We start from the raw sequence: 18,049 nt of genomic DNA, 5'->3' as shown, positions 1-18,049 counted from the left end.
ACCTACGACTGAGCCACTGGTTTGCAGCAGCAGCCACTGGTTCTGTTCTTTCATTCTAATAGCACAAGACCTTCTTCTGTGAACTCAACCTTTTTTAGAGAACGAAGTTGCTCTTCGCACCAGAGAGGGACATGTCCTGTCGTTCAGCCTCACCAGCAACATAACCACAACTCTGCTGGACAACAGCTCCCTGGTGAGTAACAGGAACACTAAACTTTTAGAGAATAGATTTCAGTATACACAATTGATCATATCCACAGAGGCCTGGGCACACTGATGCTCAAATAGACAGATTAAGAGGAGTATGCTGTATTTCCCACTGCTCCACATCCCACACTTCAGACAAAAAAAGATTTGGAAGAGTGACAGCATCGTCTAATTTCCCCCCCAATCTGGCTGCTCTGTGAGCCCTCAATACGAGCCTTCAAAGAGAATTTCCCAAGCAGGGGCATCATTTTGAACGCCGCCTCTGCACGACACTGACAGACTTATGTGGGTCATTGCCGAGGAGCTTAAAGCAGGGCTGTGCTGTCAGGTTGAGAAGTCACTCCTCGGTTTTGGGATAGAGCGTTTTTTCATCTTTGCTGCTGTTTCCAATTCCAGAAAAAGATTTTTTTTTTGGTATGAAGAAGTATACAGGATTTCCTTAAATAAATGAATCGCTGAGACAGATCCACCTAAATATAGTGTCTATCCTTAAGATAAAAAATTCACATTAAATCAGTAAAACTTTATTTCCAAGAGTTTCGTACCTGTATAAGAGACAATGAAGAACGAGTGAATGAAGATTTTAATGAAAGCAAAAACATGGGAAGCAAAAGCTAGATCACCACAAGCCTTAAACACATGGCACATGTTCTCATGACACAAAACTGGCTTGTAAGAGGGATTTTTAATTAAGTCATGAATTATGGAGGAAGTCAGTAATCTGAAGAAGGAATTAGTGTGACATGGAGTTTTAGCTAGAAAATGTCCTCGAGAATTTTAAACTAAACTATAATCGTCCCACAGCTACTTGGTTTAAACTAGAATATAAAACATTAAAACTGTCGAAATGTGAAGGAGAAGAGTAGATTAATGTTTGAAGGTATGTAGCTTTTTTATAGCACTGAAGAACAAACAGTAGTTTTGGTTATTTGTGAGTTTTCTGTGTATATCTTGTTACACACTGAATAAAAGGACTGAAGAAATCTTTGTTTTAGTGAATACCACAATAGTGAAAAGAAGACTGATATTCTGTCGGCAGTGATTTATATTTGATGGTCTTTGGCTTTGTTCTGGATACATGAAAGGCTGGAGACCCCGTACACAACAGAGGAAACAAAAATTACAGGATATATGACGGTTATTAAGTTTAATGTGTGTGTGTGGCTCAGTTTATTCAATGTCACTTGGAAATACACGTTATTTCCACGTTATTTACATCATATTCTTTCCTCTGTGACTTTATGTGGCATTTGCAAGATGTGCAGAAATCACAAAATTATAAATGCATCATCGGCATCATAATAATGGGCTGCTTATGTTTCCAGTAAAGCAGCTATAGAAAGTACAAGACAGACATGATTCTTGAGGAAAAACTCGACATCAGAGAATAACAGTCACAGGCTTTATTTGAAATGATAGAAGGCAGTTAAAAGTGGAATTATCATACTAAATATTCTAAAACATTTTGGAATGAAAAAGAAGATTTTCTAATAAAGCGTTGCTGTCTTTTTTTCTGTAGGACCTGACCACTACTCAGTTCCAAGTGTCTGCAGACAAGAGGTTTGTCCTCTTGGCATATAACATTCGACCGGTAAGTTGCCTTTGAATGACAAGTGGGCTCAGACTTCCCCAGAAAGAATCATCAATCTTATCCAGAAATTATCCAGGGTCATGAATTATCCACTAGTATCAAAGACAAGCTGTTATGACTCACAGACCACCATATGTCTGACAGGCCACTAGTGACAAGCAAAACAATTGTGACATGCATCCTGATCAGAGCCTCAATGAAAAAACGAGGAGAAGAGCAAGAACAGAAGGAGTGTGAGGAGAAAAGAGCGTGTGAGTGAGCTCATTTATGCAACTGCAGCAATCTTCAGCTCCATAACACCACTTGCTCGATGACTGGGTTAACATATGAGGGGCTGAATATTTAAACTGGCTGATGGCACGACGTGCAGGGAGTTGACGAAAGCTTTGAATGTGATTGCCGTGAAGAGTTTAGCACACAAGTGCAAATGGGGGATGGGGAGATCAAGGAGATGAAGAGGTGAAGTTGGAGCTGCAGTAATGAAATCACCTCTGCCTGTTCGGGGGGGAGAATTTTAATGAGAATCTGACGAGAATCTCGATTGCAGGTGGTTTCAGATCAGCGCTGGGGTGGACAAAACACAGATCTTTTGCTCACTTTACTTTTAACACCGCATAGCTCTGTGTCTCCACCCCCCACCAGCCACCTTGCTCTCTAAATGCCCTCATGGTTAATAAATAGGTGAATCTTTCTTCAAAGGGAAGGCAAGTTGTGTAATGTGCAAGTAATCGATGAGGCAAGAAAACAGAATTAGGAGGAAATGAAGGCTCTCAGCACATTTCCCTGAGTTTTTATTAACAATCTTTAAACAGATTTTTATGCTTTCTCGGTCTCTTCTTTATTCAACCTCACAGCCTTTTCCATTTCTCTGGGTTTCCTTTAGAGACCTGCTTTTGCTCTAATCACTGCGTATCATATTTTCTCTGTGTGGGGGGAACGAATGAGCCTGTTGCTGTGTTACAGCATCATCACAAACACAGTGCATCCATTCTAACTAAATTATTGAGCGGTTAGTGGGGATTCAATCAGCTTTCACACATTTCTATAGAGAAAGGGCTCAGATCCGTGCCCAGATTGTGGGTTGCTTTGGTTGATCGTACTCTATGTCATTAGCATACTTCCTTTGATATCAGCAGGAAATGTCCTGTCTAATCTGTATGCTCAGAGTGTGCGCATACTCGAAGAAATCAGAGACAATAGGCATGGCACCTGGAATCGTTTGTTTATTTAGAAATAAATTTCTGTGTTAGCATGGCTGGCATATTGTCAGTGTGCGCGGGGGCTATTCCTCCTCCATGCTCCTCTTTTCTGTGGCTGCCTCCTTCTTTCTCCTGCTTCATCTTCCTCACTCTCACTCACTTTTTTCTGTCTATCTCTGGGGGGATTTGTGCTGACTGAAGCAGTTTGCGCCAGGCAGCGGCTTTGCCGTTCAGAAGAGCAGATAGTGGTAGGGAATGAGAGGAAAAAACACAGAAAGCAATGGGGAAAGGCAGTAACGATGGAGGAGTTTGCAAATGGGATATGCATCGCTTGACCTTAGATACAATGCCCAGTTGAAATTAGTCAGAAAGAATACCCAAAAATGTCCGAGATACTAGAAGGAGAGAGCTGTAGTAGAGAGAGAAATGTGTGTGCAGGCTATGTGTAAAGTTAAAAGGCTTCTTTGGATTTTGTACTACCTCTAGAGGCTTTAGGGGAGAGTTGTGCCCCGTAAGTGAAAATAAATGGATTTTGATAAGAGAGTATGTGCATAAGTCAGTTAGGGAATTTTTCCACACATAGGAACAAGAGAAAGCAGGTTTCCTACAGGAAAATATCTTTTCTTAAAGCTTATTTGAATTAAAGAGGTTTGCCTTAAGAGTTTCTTTTCTGTGTGTGTGAGAGCAGAAAGGCAAAAAAGAGAGGACGTACATATTTTCAAATGAGTGATGTTGAAATAGTTCAGCGGCGGTGGAGGTTACCAGGATTGATGAGCGGAGGCAAATGAACCGGTGCCTGCCAAGACGGTGTAGTTTCGGGACAAATAAAAAGCAAAGGGAGTTGGGTCTGCACTCTGCAGCAAACCCTGATGGGTGCTTGTATCAAAGGCAGCGCATTGTGGGGCTGCTAAGTAATGCATGTGAGGCAGGAACAATGTTGAGAAGGAAGGATGCTATTATCTCCGCATTGTGAGTTTTACGTTGTACAAAAGCCTCTAATAACTGTGCTCCTGCAAAGGGTGCTGTAATCTCTATACGCAGTCTTTGTCACATTATCCAGCAATATCTTCTGAGAATGTAATCATGTGTTGTGCCCATACCCCCCTATTTGGCAACATGGAGGGGGTGGGTAGTAAAAGGGAGGCTGACAGGCAGCACGATCTGGAGGATTTATGATATGTTACTGGCAACCACATTAGAATTCACTCTGCCTCTTTATGACAGATGCTCTCACTCTCTCTTTCTATTTATCACACAAACACACAATAACACAGAATCTGCCAGTGATGTTAAATCACAAGCAGAATCTTTTGGTTTCTAAACAAATCACAAATAGCTGATTTGGTATGGTGCTGACAGCAGTGCTGCCCCCTTTGGTCTTGAAGACTGATACCCCCCTTTAACGTCCTGTCGCGGCTCCTTTCACTCTATCTTCTTCCCTCACTTTCCCTTTTGTGTCCACCACTTCATGTTATCCTCTTCCTTTTCTTGCTCCTGTTTTGTGTTGTGAACAGCTCTTTTTCTGCTCCACCTAATGCATAGCCCCTCATGCGCAGCCGTTATGCTACAATCAGATTTCGATTTCATTTAGATAGCCTTAAAATTTATTTCCACTCCTTTATCCCTGCAGCTTTAGCGCTGTGTCATTCCATTCATGCATTTTCTAACAACAGACAGCACTGAAGAAGGGGGAAAAAAAAATCCAATTTCACTACTAAATGTGTTGTATAGAGGATGTGACATTTAATTTCTTTAGGGATTGGTTTTCCAGGTGGCTGGGGCCCTTAGTGGCCAGTGGGCAAATGCTGCTTCCAACTCTTTGCTTGAAAAAAGAGGTGTGCAAATCAATATTTTGCCTTGAATTCATTAGCTATTGCTTTGATCAGTTGCAGTTAAGAGACACACTTACATGCACAAATTCGTTCACACACGTGTTAATTTAATTATTCAGAGCTTCTGATGCTTTTCTAAGGTTTGCGACACAGCTGCCAGCCACTATAGAGCTCAGTGTGAAGGATATTAACCTTAACGATGCTGTTTAATGGGAATGTCTGTCTTCATTTTTTGTGCTTTTCTTTCACATGCCATGTCTTTGGTGTTGTCTCTTTTGCTCAGTCTTGAAGGTCCAACTTTCTCTTATTCACTTGAGATCTCAGTTATGATGTAATATGGATGAAATTGCTGCCAGTAGTTTAATGACTCCTGCAAATTAAGTCCATATCACTAAGACGTAAAGATGTGATTGGCTCAATAAAAAGTAGGGGAGTGTTAAAATACCATCTACTAAAAATGATTGCATATGCAAATACTTACAGCACGAAGCAATTTTCCACTTCCATTCTAGCTTAGGTGAAAGAATAATATTAAATATAACTATTATCAGTGAAATATTTATAGGCTCACTAAACCTTTACCTTTGTAATTTTGGAATAAAATTATGCTGCTCCTTTTTGCCAGGTAATAAGCCACTCGACTCAGTCTTTGCAGTGATTTCAGAAGCACTTAGATGATGCAAACATAGCTCCTTGTTGCTTATGCTTAACTGTAAAATTTTTTTGTCATAATATTTGTCTCATTTGCATTTAACCTTAATTGTACATGCTCAGGTGCATGTGTGAGCACTAAAGTATGTGTTTTCATCTATGTGCGGCACACCTTTGTGCATGATATCCTCTACCTTTTTCAGGTGTTCTCTCAGTCCTTCACTGCCTCCTATGCTATCTACAGTGTGGCTAATGGGTAGGTGGAATCATCACTGCTAATGCATGGGCTGCACTGGGCATGAGCGTTACCAATGCAAGCAGACCTGCAGATTGGAAAAAAAAAAAAACTTTCCCCAAAGCGTGTTTCATTTGAATCAGTATTTCATGTTTCTTTCAGACGTCCATTCATTTGTCAGTGTTCTTTCCAGGCTCTATAAGGTTTGTATTGTACTTCAGATTTCACTGCCTGAGAATCATATTCAGCATTATCTCTGGGAAAAAAAACTCTTTGGTAGCTGTGAGTGATCCCTTGAAATTCTAAGGAGTTATTCTGAAAAGGATTTCTGGAGGACCTGCAATATTGCCCGAGTATGCCTTGGAGAAAAATGTTTGCCTGTCCTAAGGAAATTAAAAAAAAATTGTGGCTAGAAATATAGAAAAAGAAATGTTGCACTCTTGCATGAATCAGCCCCGTTCTCTGTTTCATTTTCCCTCTCTGCATCTTGCCCCTTTGTTCTCACAGTGCAGTAGCTCCCTCAAGGGCAGGGCTTGGATGGACCTTGGATGGCTTCAAAGAGGAGAGTGTTCCCTAATGGAGGGCTTATGTTTGAGTTTTTGTGTGTGTTTCAGGGATCTGCTTGAACTCAGCCCTCCAGAGGGGCAGAAGGCAGCATTACAGTACGCTTCCTGGGGACCTCAGGGGAACCAGCTGGTAAGTGAGGGCCTTACTCATGTGTTGTCATCTGCATCAATTAAAACTGTCAGTATGGTGGAAGTGTTTATCACCCTTTAAAATCCATAATAATGCTGAATGCCTCCTCCATTTGACATAATTTTATTCATCATAACGTCAAAGGTACAATATCTTATACAATGAACTCCACCTGAAGTGGCTGTCGCACTGTAATGGGGTTTTGTGCTCATAATACATATATAATTCGTCTACCTGACCTGCAATGTAATTGGCTTTTGCTGCTATGTCAGTGCTCATCTGCAGCTTATTAACTGGCAAGTGAAGATGTATTGGCTCCCACCCGTGTGTGTGCTAGCCAATGATTCATTCATTCTTGGAGGGTGTCCGCTTCTCGAATCATGGAGCCAGCAATGAAGTCTGCAACCTTGCTGTCTTTGATAATGGATTGGCGGTGCTTTCTGTCTGTGCTGCTCATGCCAGGCCTTTGTGTTTGACGGAGATATCTACTACAAACCGAGTGTGACCAGCGAACCCCTGCGTCTTACATCCACTGACCAGGAGCAATACGTGGTGAACGGCCTCTCTGACTGGACTTATGAAGGTAAAATGTAGTTCACCTGCTGACTCTCCAGATTCATACTTTTACTTTGATATTACAATAGTTCTTTCTTCCAAAACAGAGGAGGTGCTGCTACAATATGCCGCCCACTGGTGGTCTGTGGATGGTGCCCGCCTTGCATACCTCAGCATCAACAACTCTGTTACACCTGTGATGGAAATACCTCATTTCTTAGGTGGTCTCTACCCCTCCAATGTGCTCTTCCCTTACCCTAAGGTGAAAACAGCTAAGCACTTTGCAGTCACCAAGTGTAGGCAGTTTAGAAAAATGCCACTGTTTCATCATTTGAAGTTGAGTTCGCAAAACTATAAAATAAACTATAAAGGGGAAAACAAAGGGTCTTTCTGAAGCAGCTGTGCCTCAGCCTGAACCAAAATAGCGGACTGACAAGTAGTGCAGTAGGTCTCTTGCTGTTTGCATGACTAAAAAGATTTGCTTTTATAAAGAGCATTCATTTCATATTTTTTAAGTTTATTTTATCTGGGGGGGGTTTTCTTCACAGGCTGGCTCAAGTATCCCATCAGTCAGTCTGTTTGTGGTGAATCTGTATGGTCCAGCTCACACTCTGGAAATGATGCCTCCGGACTCCCTCAGAGCCAGGTAGTACACCTTCGTAAATGCTGAAACAGAATAAGCCTTAAAGGATTCAAAGCACACCTGAAATTACTACACGTGTCCAAAGTTTTCTTGCTTGTTTTTCTTTTTCTTTCAGTTTCTTCGCACCACTTTCTAATACTTTCTTCATGTATCCTTTTTTCTTTCTTCAGAGACAACTACATATCCATGGTGACTTGGATCAGCAGCACCCGGCTCGCAGTTCGTTGGCTGAATCGTGCACAGAACCAATCTGTGCTCTGTGTTTGCGAGGCTACCACAGGGGCATGCTCAGAGGTGAGCGGTCATCACTTGTTCCACATTAGTAATCTGAGCACCTTCTGCTGCAATATACAGCTGTAATAGAATTTTTTGCTTCATTTACACAGTGTTGGGAGTTAAGATTGATTTCCTTAAGCTCCCAAATCTCCACTGACTGGATTAATATTTAAGGTCATTTGCTGCATGAGAAGAATTTTCAGTGATGTACTGCAGTATTTTAGTCCTGCTGCTCTTCTATAAATCCTCACAGATCTCACTTCAATATTCCAAAATATTATATTAAAAGGGACCTATTTTAATATTTCCTTCTTGTCATGTATACAGTACTGTGAAAAAATGTTAAGCGAGGCCTCATTTAGCTTCCAAGGCGCCAGACTCGCTTGTAACTTTTTGAAGAGGTCTTGAGCAAGAGTTCTCCAGGTTTTCAAAGTAATGTCTTTTAAAGTTTTTCTTTGGACATTGGCAGCTTTTTCCCTCATTTTCCGTTCGATCCTTGTACCTGACCGTTTTCAGAAGAATCTCTGTTTGTTTGTTAAGGCAAGTAACACAGAACGATGAATCATTCGAGCATAAAAGCGGCATTTAATTCAAGGGATGAACCACTGCTGTGTCTACACATAGCAGACAACTTAGCAAATAAACAAATTTACTTGTATCTCTGGGGACTTTCCTACTAGCAGCCTGTCCCGAGAAGCACAATTTGTTCTCATTTCCCATCTACAGAAGATGAACAGAAAGTCATGTACTTAGGAAATTGTGGGGAAAAATCCAGCAAACTCCTGACACAGGACTTAAGAGATCTATCTGGCCCTTCAGTTCATCCATCTACTGTTCACTGAAGCTTCATCAGAAATGGTCTCAGTGGAAGGGTGGCTGTCAAGAGTTTTTTTTTTAAGGAAAGGAAACAGAAAAAGAGGAAAAAGTCTGAGGTTTGTCAAGTTACAACCAGTGGATTAGATTTTGAAAATTTTGGTTCAAATCATCATCACTACAGTCTGATAGTTATAGAAGAAATGGGACTCGCTCCCAAGGTGTAATATAATGACGATTTGTCACGTCCCGTGGTGTTCCTGAGGAACGTGAAAGGTGTCCGTCCGCGTTCTCAGGCTACGCGCCGAGTTATGGATGTAATCCAGTAGAATGACACTCCGCGGTAATATACGTTCCAGCCATGTATTCCAGCCCTTACCATAACCTTATCCCTAACCTTAAACAGCACTTTAACGATGTTAGATAGTGTTTCCCAAAGCCATTTAAGTAAAACAAACGTAAATGTGTAGATTCATTCCAAGCGGTTCTCATGTTTCCTCATTTTTCCAGTCACGTAATCCAGGGACGTGTTGGGTGGCCAGAAGCGTAATATATTGACGATTTGTCACCTAGCGTAAAATGTTAAGCTTTGGGAGTGAGAACATGTTGTGGACTGATGAAGACAAATTCAAAATATTTGGTTTGTATTGTCATCAGTATGTATAGAAGGGGTCATGTGAGAGATCAAACAGTGACTGTCTGCAGCTATAAAACACAGTGAAGGCCTCGTCATGGTTTTGGGCTGCCCTTCAGCCAGGGTTGTTGGAGATCTTATCGAAAATGAATTATGAACACAGAAAAGTACAGATTTTGATCCACCATTTAATACCAGAACAAATTATGTTTTTGACATATATACTGTATTTCTATTTATGTTTGCATGTTTCAGTACATTGCTGCATCTATTTCCCATTTTCCCAGAAAAATATGAGGAATTGAGGGGTGGCTCAAGACTTTTGCATAGCCCTGGAAGCCAAATCCTGACGTACTAGAGTGCTCTAAATGCTTGGTTTCTCGAAGTTTTTTTTCTGTGTGAGCACAAAAGCCCCGCCCATACAGTTCAGACCCTGTGTTTGTGAGGGGCAAGCAATCAAAAGAAAGCTGTCTTAAAGGAAGAGGAAAGGGAGCTAGAATGACTTGTGTGTGACAGTCAGACGATGTGTTATCAGAGGTTGCGCTAAAGCACATTAACAGAATTGACTAATCCTGAAGGCTAAAGAAAAAACATTAAAGAAAAAGTAAACATTAGAGAAAAGTTGAAAGAATGTAATCCATATTTGTTCAGTGTTTACTGCCCTCTCCTCTACTATTATCTATCTCTAATACACTGAGAGCCTCGGGTAACTCTATTCAATTAAAAAGTCTAAAGAATAAAAGCTGAACCCTAACCCACAACAATTTCTATTTTTACGCTATTTTCATTTGCTTTAGTTCACTTTTGTTGGTATAAAGCACTTTATAACTCATATAACTAATGTTTTTCTACCTTATCTGAAATTAAAATTCACAGAAACACAAGATGGCCATGGACATAATGCAAAACCAGCGACAGGTATGTTGTTCTTTTGTCCTATGAAATCTGTTCACTCCTCTTCTTCTGTCTCTCTTTTGACTGTGTCCTTTCCTTGGCAGGATGTGCCACTGTTTTCAGCAGACGGCTCTGTTTTCTATACCATCCTGCCAGCAAAACAAGGTGCTCGTGGAGAGTTTCGCCACATTGCTGGTCTTGCAGCCCAGGTCAGTTTTGGGAGGTTTTTAAAATAAGCTGTTGTTAACATTTTGGGGGAGGTCACATAAACGCACTGTGATTGCTAATCTCTTCAGCATAGAAGCTAAAGTGTGTTTTTCTCACCGTCTCCTCCATTTCTTTCACAGGCAAAGCTATTTGATTGCATTTATTTCCCCCCTAATTATACAAACAATTGAGTCTTTATCCCCGGAGTGATTTTGCAGATTAATATTTTCTTGGTCCTTCGCTGTTTTTATCTTTGCAGTTTATTTCCATTTTACAGCTCATTCATCTTGAGCAGGGTAATTAAACATGTTTAATGATGCTTTATAAGAAACATAAACTATGCAGGAGAAAATTATCTTTTCAAAGTTAACACCTTTGTAGTTTTTGGGCTCATATTCTGAGGTTTCTCTCCTATATCTCTTTAACTTTAGTTCCCCAAAAAAACGTAATAATTATAAGTACTCTGCCTGCACCTCCCTCTGTGTCAGTTTCTTCGATTGAACTTCATGACCCTTTCTTCGTGTTTGTTGTCGTCTTCTGGCGCATTCTTGCTGTATCCTTCTGCCTATTTTTAGTCAGCGAAGGTGTCTACTTCTTCATCTCTGTGTCTCTGTCTAACGCAGCTTGCCATCCCCTCTGTCCCTCCTCGCTTCTTGACATCAGGGAGCTGGGACGTCACCGTGCTCTGCGCCCTAGACGAGAAGGCTGGAAAAATGTATGTGTGAGCCACAGTGTGTGGTGCTGGGGCGAATACGGCTTTATCAGTGCTCTGTTTCTTACCATGAACACACAAGTGACAGCGGGTATAGTAGAGTCGAACACTGGCCATAATTATGCTCTGTGAGCTGAGAATAAGTTCTAGATGTGTCAACCTCTGGGGAGCAGGCTCTTTTATCAGGCTAAACACACGTGATTGTAATTAAAAATAACTAAAATGCCATTTTAACATGTAGGATTGATCTCGGTTAAATACCCCAAAGGAAACAGCTTTAACTCTGACTTTGGAAGGCATTGCATCGAATCTGAAGAGCGTAAAGGATTACTTAGACTGGACCAGAGCAGATTATGGCTTAAATCTGTCTTTATCCTGCATGAGCTGATTGACTGAGGTGTGAGCATGGCAGACAAGCAAAGAAAGGCAGTTATTTTCAGTCTCAAAGCCCCCCAGGTAGCTGCTTTGTGCCTGAAGACAAGTAGTTCTGACTTACAGTGTTCTACTTACATTTGACACAAGTGTACAATCCTATGATTACATTTATACAGGAGTGGATGGTAAGCATGAGAAATACTGTACTGTGAGAAAAATCATCATTTCTAATTCTGCCTTAGAAAATAAATATGGCTGATTTTTTATTACATGCTGGAGTATGTAAATAGCTGTAAATAGATTTTTGTCATGAATTATTGATATCTGGAATAATTAGGATGAAGCAGGGGCTCTCAGATGTTATCTGCAGTGCTAGGACTATACTGTGAGTAACGTGCTATAACTATGATTTGTTTTTGTCCTCCTCAGCTATTTCCTGAGCACAGAGGAATCCAGACAGAGCAGACACCTTTACAGGTAATGTTTGATCTGAAATTGTAATTATGGTTTGTAATGGATTATGATATATAATGGTTTGAATGGGGGTAAAGGCCCAGGGACCCAAAGGGTAGGCAGACCTTGATACGGAGCCTCTGTTTAAAGTGATGTTTGAAACCATTGAAAGATGAATGAAAGATTAAAAACCACTCCAAAAACACAAAGAGTAGTTCTCAGCTCAACTACTAATTAGAGATGTACTCCAAAACCAACTAAAATTTCGCAGCCTCACTTCTGGCTGTTTTGAATAACCTGCTTTTAACATTGTTTGTTGTCTCATGCCTTGTGGTGACCTTGGCTACCATTAATCCTTTGCAAAAAAAAATATTTTCATTTAATGAAAATAAACTTATCAGTTGTCAGAATCATTTTCTTAGCTTCATTTCCTTCTCTGACTTTAAGAAGGTGGTTCCCTCATTCATTTCACACTGGCTGTATAATTCTTTATGTACGTGGCAGCTAGTCTTTGCAGTCACCTAAAAAATGCATATTTAATTAAGACGTATTATCTATATTCACCTCTCTGCATTTCCTCACAGGTGATCTTAGTATTGATGTAAAGATTTTATTGCCTGTTTGTAAAATCACTGTATGAATTAGCACCTCCTAACCTCTCTGATCTTTTAACTCCCATCAGACCTTTGTTTTACTTTTTTCTTATTATTCATTACTGTTGCTCTTTCAGCTGGAGGGCATATTGGTCAACTTCTGTTGTTTTTCAAAGTGCTTAAAAATAAGTACCTGACTCTTGACCAAAGACCTGTTTTTCTATGTCTAGGTACAGAATGTTAATTCAGGATGTCGAAAATACACCCAAAAATATAAAAGTTACTTTACAGTACTTTATATTGCTATAGCAAGTCATGTTATTGTGGAACCTTCAAGATTAAACGTTGCATTAGGAGAAATGCAGTTATTGATACATAAAATGAAACTACAAAAAGGTCACTTAAGTGTTAAAATTGCTTGTCATAGACACTGACCTGATGCAGATTTTGTGCAACATTGTGACAGTAGTCAGGGTAATTAGATATTTAGCTTATTTACATTACTTGTTCTAACAGACCTATAGTCTGCTGCTCTGTTAGCAGCTCTGTGAGGCTGTTCTTATTTGCTAACATTTGCTAATTAGAAGATAACACAAAGTGCAGCTGAGGCTGATGGAAATGTCATTAATGCTCTGGGAACTTGGCCATAAACCGTGACAGACTTAATTTTTTATTTTTGCCTCAGGATGTTGCTAAATGAGAAATTAGAGGATGACCAAAGTAATTTTAATTTATCTCAAATGCAACATAAATGTCTAAGCCAACTTTATCACAATCCGGGCAATAGCTGTCAAGATACTTTACTTAAAACCAAAGAAAGTGGTGTGATGTTTAGTGGGAATGTTAGCAGGATATCATGTGGGGGTCATTAATGTTTCTATAAAATTATCAAATAAAGCTAAGAAAGAGTAGCTGCACATTTTTGCATCAGCTGTATATGAGCCACACCAGCTGCTTGGGCCAGAGTCATTTAAGACAGATGATCTCACCTATGGTAAACCACTTGTCTGTTCCCTCATCAGCCTCCTAGCTTTCATATCTTTTTTATGAGCTTACATACCTTCGGGCTTGGGGAAATGCTTCACCATTATAGAGAAGGGAAGATGGCTTGCTTAAACTTTGTCTATGATTAATACTGTATGAAATTTGTAAGCACTGTGGTGGAGAGACATTTAGAGACTCAACACTGCCTAACAGAGCAATCTGTATAACGACTTTTACGTCTAACCTTATTGAACCCCATTTGTTTCTGAAAAGTCAACTCTGTGAACAGTCTGTCTCTTGACATTGACATTTTCCTTTATATTGCCCCAGTCATTTGTCCCACTCCTGGAGCAAATCAAACTGCTTTAGACTTTCCTGTTCTTTTGAAGTGTGATCAATAATCTCTTCTCTTTTTTTCAAAGCGTGGACTTAGATGGAGTGTTTCAGCGCCAGTGCATTACCTGTAACCTCATAGATGGATGCCGTTTCTATAAAGCCGTTTTCAGCCCCAATCAAACCCACTTTACACTCTACTGTTTGGGTAAATCACCCACGCACGTGCATATTTATACACATACAGGCTTGCATTGCTCAGACAGTTGGTTTTATAATGTCAATTTGAAAAATCCACAGGCCCGGGAATCCCTAAAGTGACGGTTCACAGTACAAAGGAACCCTCCAGTGAGTGTTAGATCTTCTTGTCTCAGTAATGGTAAAGTAATACACACATATACACATACACACCGGCTGTCTGCAGTTTCCCCAGACAGCCTACAGAGAGCAATACATTCAAGCAGAGCCTAAGTGTAAATCCATTACTGTCATGCTTGTGAACACTGCCCTCTGCTTGTGGCTCTCAGTTAGAGCCATTTATGTGAAGATGATATGGAACCAGGTGGCATGCTGCGGCTGTCTTGATGGGGGAAAAACATTAAGACAGTATTGGGGGGGGGGGGTTTGTTTGTCTTTTAATCTCCACAGGGTATGTCGTCTTGGAAGATAACAGCCGTCTGTCTAAAGCTCTGGAGGACAAACGACTCCCTGAGACTCTGTTCAGGACACTCTCAGCAGATAACCATGGTACCGCAAAGACACCGCTGCACTTATTTGTTAAACTCTGTTTGAAGAAGTATACTTAAGCAATCAGTTAATATCATTAGAAACAATGGAGCACTGGCAGAACAAGAATCTCAGCCTGGAAGGGACAACTGTAGTTAAGTATTGACCAAAGCAGTAATTCGTTTTAATTGTTTGTGAGTGATAGTAAAAATGTCCTTCGGTTGGGATGTAATTAGTAACTAAAAAAATAAATGCAGACAAATGTGTTTCTTCAAGCCCCGTTTCCTTTCTGTAGATCTGCACCTGAAGCTATCTCTGCCTCAGGGGTATGAGGCCAACCTGCACCCTCTCCTCATCATTGTGTAAGTATCATTAAACAAGCTTGATAAATGTCAGCTGCCATTTGTTTTGCAACCTGTGACCCCTAATCTTTTGATCGCTCGTCCGAGACTAACAGATTTCGCCACACTTGCTGATCTTATTCCTCTTGTTGTTCAGAGATGGCATTCCTGGCAGTCAGTCTGTAACGGAGGAGTTTGCCCTCGACTGGCCTCAGGTCTTCTCCAGCATGCACAATGTGGCCTTGGCCCGGGTGGATGGCAGGAGCGGGGTTGGCCGTGGACAGAAGACCACTGCTGTGGATCCGCGCAAACTTGGCTCAATGAGAGTCAAAGATTATCTGGCAGTTATAGAGTCAGTCCAATTATGCTAAAACAGAAGCATTTATAGATTAAATATAAAAACAAATCTTGGTAGTTGAAAAACTAAAGGTCTTTTACGTTGTTTCCGCAGGTTGTTAATGCAGCTGCCTTATATAGACGATCGCCGGATGGCCCTCTATGGAAAGGTTATGGCACTTTTCATTTTAGACATTTATTTCCTTTGGATGAAACTCATCGCAGATATAATTGATGTTAACACGTTTCATTTTCTCAATACAGGCATTTGGTGGTTATTTAACTCTCAAGATGTTGGCAGCAACAGATAAGCTCTTCCAGTGCTCAGCTGCTGTGGCACCAATAACTGACTTCAGGCTTTACAGTGAGCAGAGATCTTGTCATTAACTATTCATGTAACCGGGCTACGAAAATTGTGTCACAGCTCAGAGGCTGTTAATTTATCAGAGAAAAAATTTTCTACTGTTTGAAGGTGCTGCATTCTCGGAGAGGTACCTAGGACTTCCTGCAAAGGAGGAACATGCTTACTTGGTGAGACTCTAAAGTTAGTCTAGAACTGAGACATTCAGGTGTCTCAGTGTGTTTTGATGGGTTAAGAGATAACTTGAAGTTGATTGCAAGTTAATCACTAATAACTAAACCATTTTACCAAGTTGTTAATAACAATTTATGGTCATTTTTGAGACTTTAGTTTGCAGAGCTGTTGAATTGTACTGTGTTCCCTCACTGATTTATGAATGGTGCGAAATATTATAAATACATTGATGATAGAATTGTCCTGAACAAAAAACCACAGCCTCATGTAAGATTTCAAACTTGAATAACCACCCTTTAACTTTTTACCCTATTAAGACGACATTTAACGACCTCACCAGTAACCTTAATTATGAGTTTTGACATTTCAGTATATGATATGTATCAATAAATACATGATTTGATGACCATTAGATTCGTTTTTACTGTTTGTTTTTTTCAAAGATAGCCGTCAAGACCACCCTCACTTACTTCTCATATAGACACAGTAATTTTGCTATGTAAGCAACCCTGAAATATGACAGAAACCCAGAAACTGATTGTTCGGTTCAGAAAAGAGCTTAGGTCGTTTAAGGGTTACTTCTAGTCTACTTTCAAGGGGTAGAGAGTTAAACCAATACTAAACATTGAAACTTTTTTTTGTCAAGGAGGGATTTACTGCGGAGCCAGTGTGATAGACTGCTATTATTTCGCTTAGGTGTACCCAATATCTCATCCCCTTTTGCAATCTTTTCAGACTGCCTCCATGCTGGAGGAGGTTAACAAGCTGAAAGATGAGAACTTCCTCATTCTGCATGGAACTGCAGACGGTGAGATCATGTTCATTTTATGAAAAATGTGACAGCTATATTTTTGAGGGGTAAATTTTCCTTACATTATTTGTGGGTTTGTGTGTATTCATCCAAAGCAAGAGTACACTTCCAGCACAGCGCTGAGCTCCTGAGCCGTCTGGTAAAGGTGGAGGCCAACTACTCTCTGCAGCTGTACCCAGATGAAGGCCACATCCTGAGAGAGCCCCGCAGCATCAAACACTTCCAGCGGACAGTGGTGAACTACCTCCAGACCTGCTTGAAGCACAGGCCCCTCCTAGATTCCATAGAGGATGAAGAGGAGGAAGATAACTGAGCCCAGTGTTCCCCTTTCTTTCTTCTGAAGGGACACTCTAAGGATTGTATGCCATCTAATGCATTACCTTGAGTCGGATATCAGGCGCAAGAGCACAGGAGTGGGGACCAATCGCATCAGATCACCTCTTATAACTTCTGGAAACATTGATGTACTGTATAATGTGTTGCACAGTTCCTGCTGTTTTAATGTATGTTTGAGGCCCTATTTGTTTACAAAATTCACTTTAGAAGATGTGGACTACTAGACAGCTAATGATTCTGCTGAGAGTTTACAAAGAGTTTAAAACATGCATGTCGTAATGGCTGCATGATGTGGATTAGTTTACATTGCATTTTGGGTGTTTTGCTGATTTTAAATCTTGCCTGCAAAGGCAAAATCTGCCAACAGCCGGGAATACACGACGCACTTTAAAGGAAACTCAGTGTAAGAGATGAATCAGCCTTGCATGTTTAGTGATTTGCATAAAATGCCGTTAAAAGGCTTAAAATCACCCCATCTGAACGAGTCGAGTCTTACAAAACCAAATATTTGGGACAGCTGTGATGCAAGATGTCTGCATCACAAAAGTTAAGTTACAACACAAGCTGTCACCACTGGTCACTGAGCTATGCATACTCTGCACAGTATTTGAGGTTTCACTGTAAAATCAGTTATTTCAAGTTCTTTTTTTATGTAGTGTGTTCCCGGCTTAAATAAACTAAGATAAGGATCATTTTTAGTGTGCCAAATACATTTTGTGGACTTTATCCACTAGTTTTGTTTGCATTTTGTGATTATGAATGACTTTGAGGCTGAGCGTATTTATACTAAATGCTCCAGTTTAAGAATGAAAACAACTGTAGGCCTGTGTACTGTATTTGGAAGTGCAGTACATTTCTGTTTTGATACATTTTAACCATTTCTTGTGTATTGCACAGTTAAACTATTCCTTGAAACAAACTGTTGAGCCATTATGTCACAGTCCACAGATGCTGGGCCTGACCATCAGTCTGTCAACCATGCATGCAGTTGGTATGAAAAGAATGCCATTGATTGTAGACAACCAGCTATTCCTTTCCCCATAAATCCTTGAAAATAAAGTTTCCCATTTTACAGTGAAAA

At 40.4% G+C, this 18,049-nt stretch overlaps 1 protein-coding gene across 3 annotated transcripts in view; it reads left to right on the top strand.

Moving 5' to 3' along the window:
• Window positions 1-18,049, top strand: part of LOC101484534 (inactive dipeptidyl peptidase 10) — a 26,661-nt gene extending 8,612 nt beyond the window's left edge. For 2 of the 3 annotated variants that reach the window (XM_004560421.3, XM_076877969.1), the window contains 22 exons: window positions 99-193; window positions 1,727-1,798; window positions 5,684-5,736; window positions 6,330-6,411; window positions 6,874-6,994; window positions 7,074-7,228; window positions 7,515-7,612; window positions 7,780-7,903; window positions 10,209-10,250; window positions 10,331-10,435; window positions 11,057-11,148; window positions 11,950-11,997; window positions 13,973-14,091; window positions 14,184-14,231; window positions 14,532-14,630; window positions 14,905-14,971; window positions 15,108-15,302; window positions 15,402-15,456; window positions 15,551-15,650; window positions 15,759-15,817; window positions 16,557-16,629; window positions 16,728-18,049. In XM_004560421.3, the coding sequence (XP_004560478.2) occupies window positions 99-193; window positions 1,727-1,798; window positions 5,684-5,736; window positions 6,330-6,411; window positions 6,874-6,994; window positions 7,074-7,228; window positions 7,515-7,612; window positions 7,780-7,903; window positions 10,209-10,250; window positions 10,331-10,435; window positions 11,057-11,148; window positions 11,950-11,997; window positions 13,973-14,091; window positions 14,184-14,231; window positions 14,532-14,630; window positions 14,905-14,971; window positions 15,108-15,302; window positions 15,402-15,456; window positions 15,551-15,650; window positions 15,759-15,817; window positions 16,557-16,629; window positions 16,728-16,945 (2,120 nt within the window). In that variant the 3' untranslated portion in view covers window positions 16,946-18,049. Of the gene's footprint in view, window positions 1-98; window positions 194-1,726; window positions 1,799-5,683; window positions 5,737-6,329; window positions 6,412-6,873; window positions 6,995-7,073; window positions 7,229-7,514; window positions 7,613-7,779; window positions 7,904-10,208; window positions 10,251-10,330; window positions 10,436-11,056; window positions 11,149-11,949; window positions 11,998-13,972; window positions 14,092-14,183; window positions 14,232-14,531; window positions 14,631-14,904; window positions 14,972-15,107; window positions 15,303-15,401; window positions 15,457-15,550; window positions 15,651-15,751; window positions 15,818-16,556; window positions 16,630-16,727 lie in introns of those variants that run through there. The other variant, XR_013094700.1, reaches the window with a different exon arrangement.

Source organism: Maylandia zebra, linkage group LG20 (genome assembly GCF_041146795.1).
Source record: "Maylandia zebra isolate NMK-2024a linkage group LG20, Mzebra_GT3a, whole genome shotgun sequence".
Taxonomy (NCBI): Eukaryota; Metazoa; Chordata; class Actinopteri; order Cichliformes; family Cichlidae; genus Maylandia; species Maylandia zebra.
Note: the sequence above shows the minus strand (reverse complement) of the source record. Positions and strands in the feature narration are given on the sequence as shown.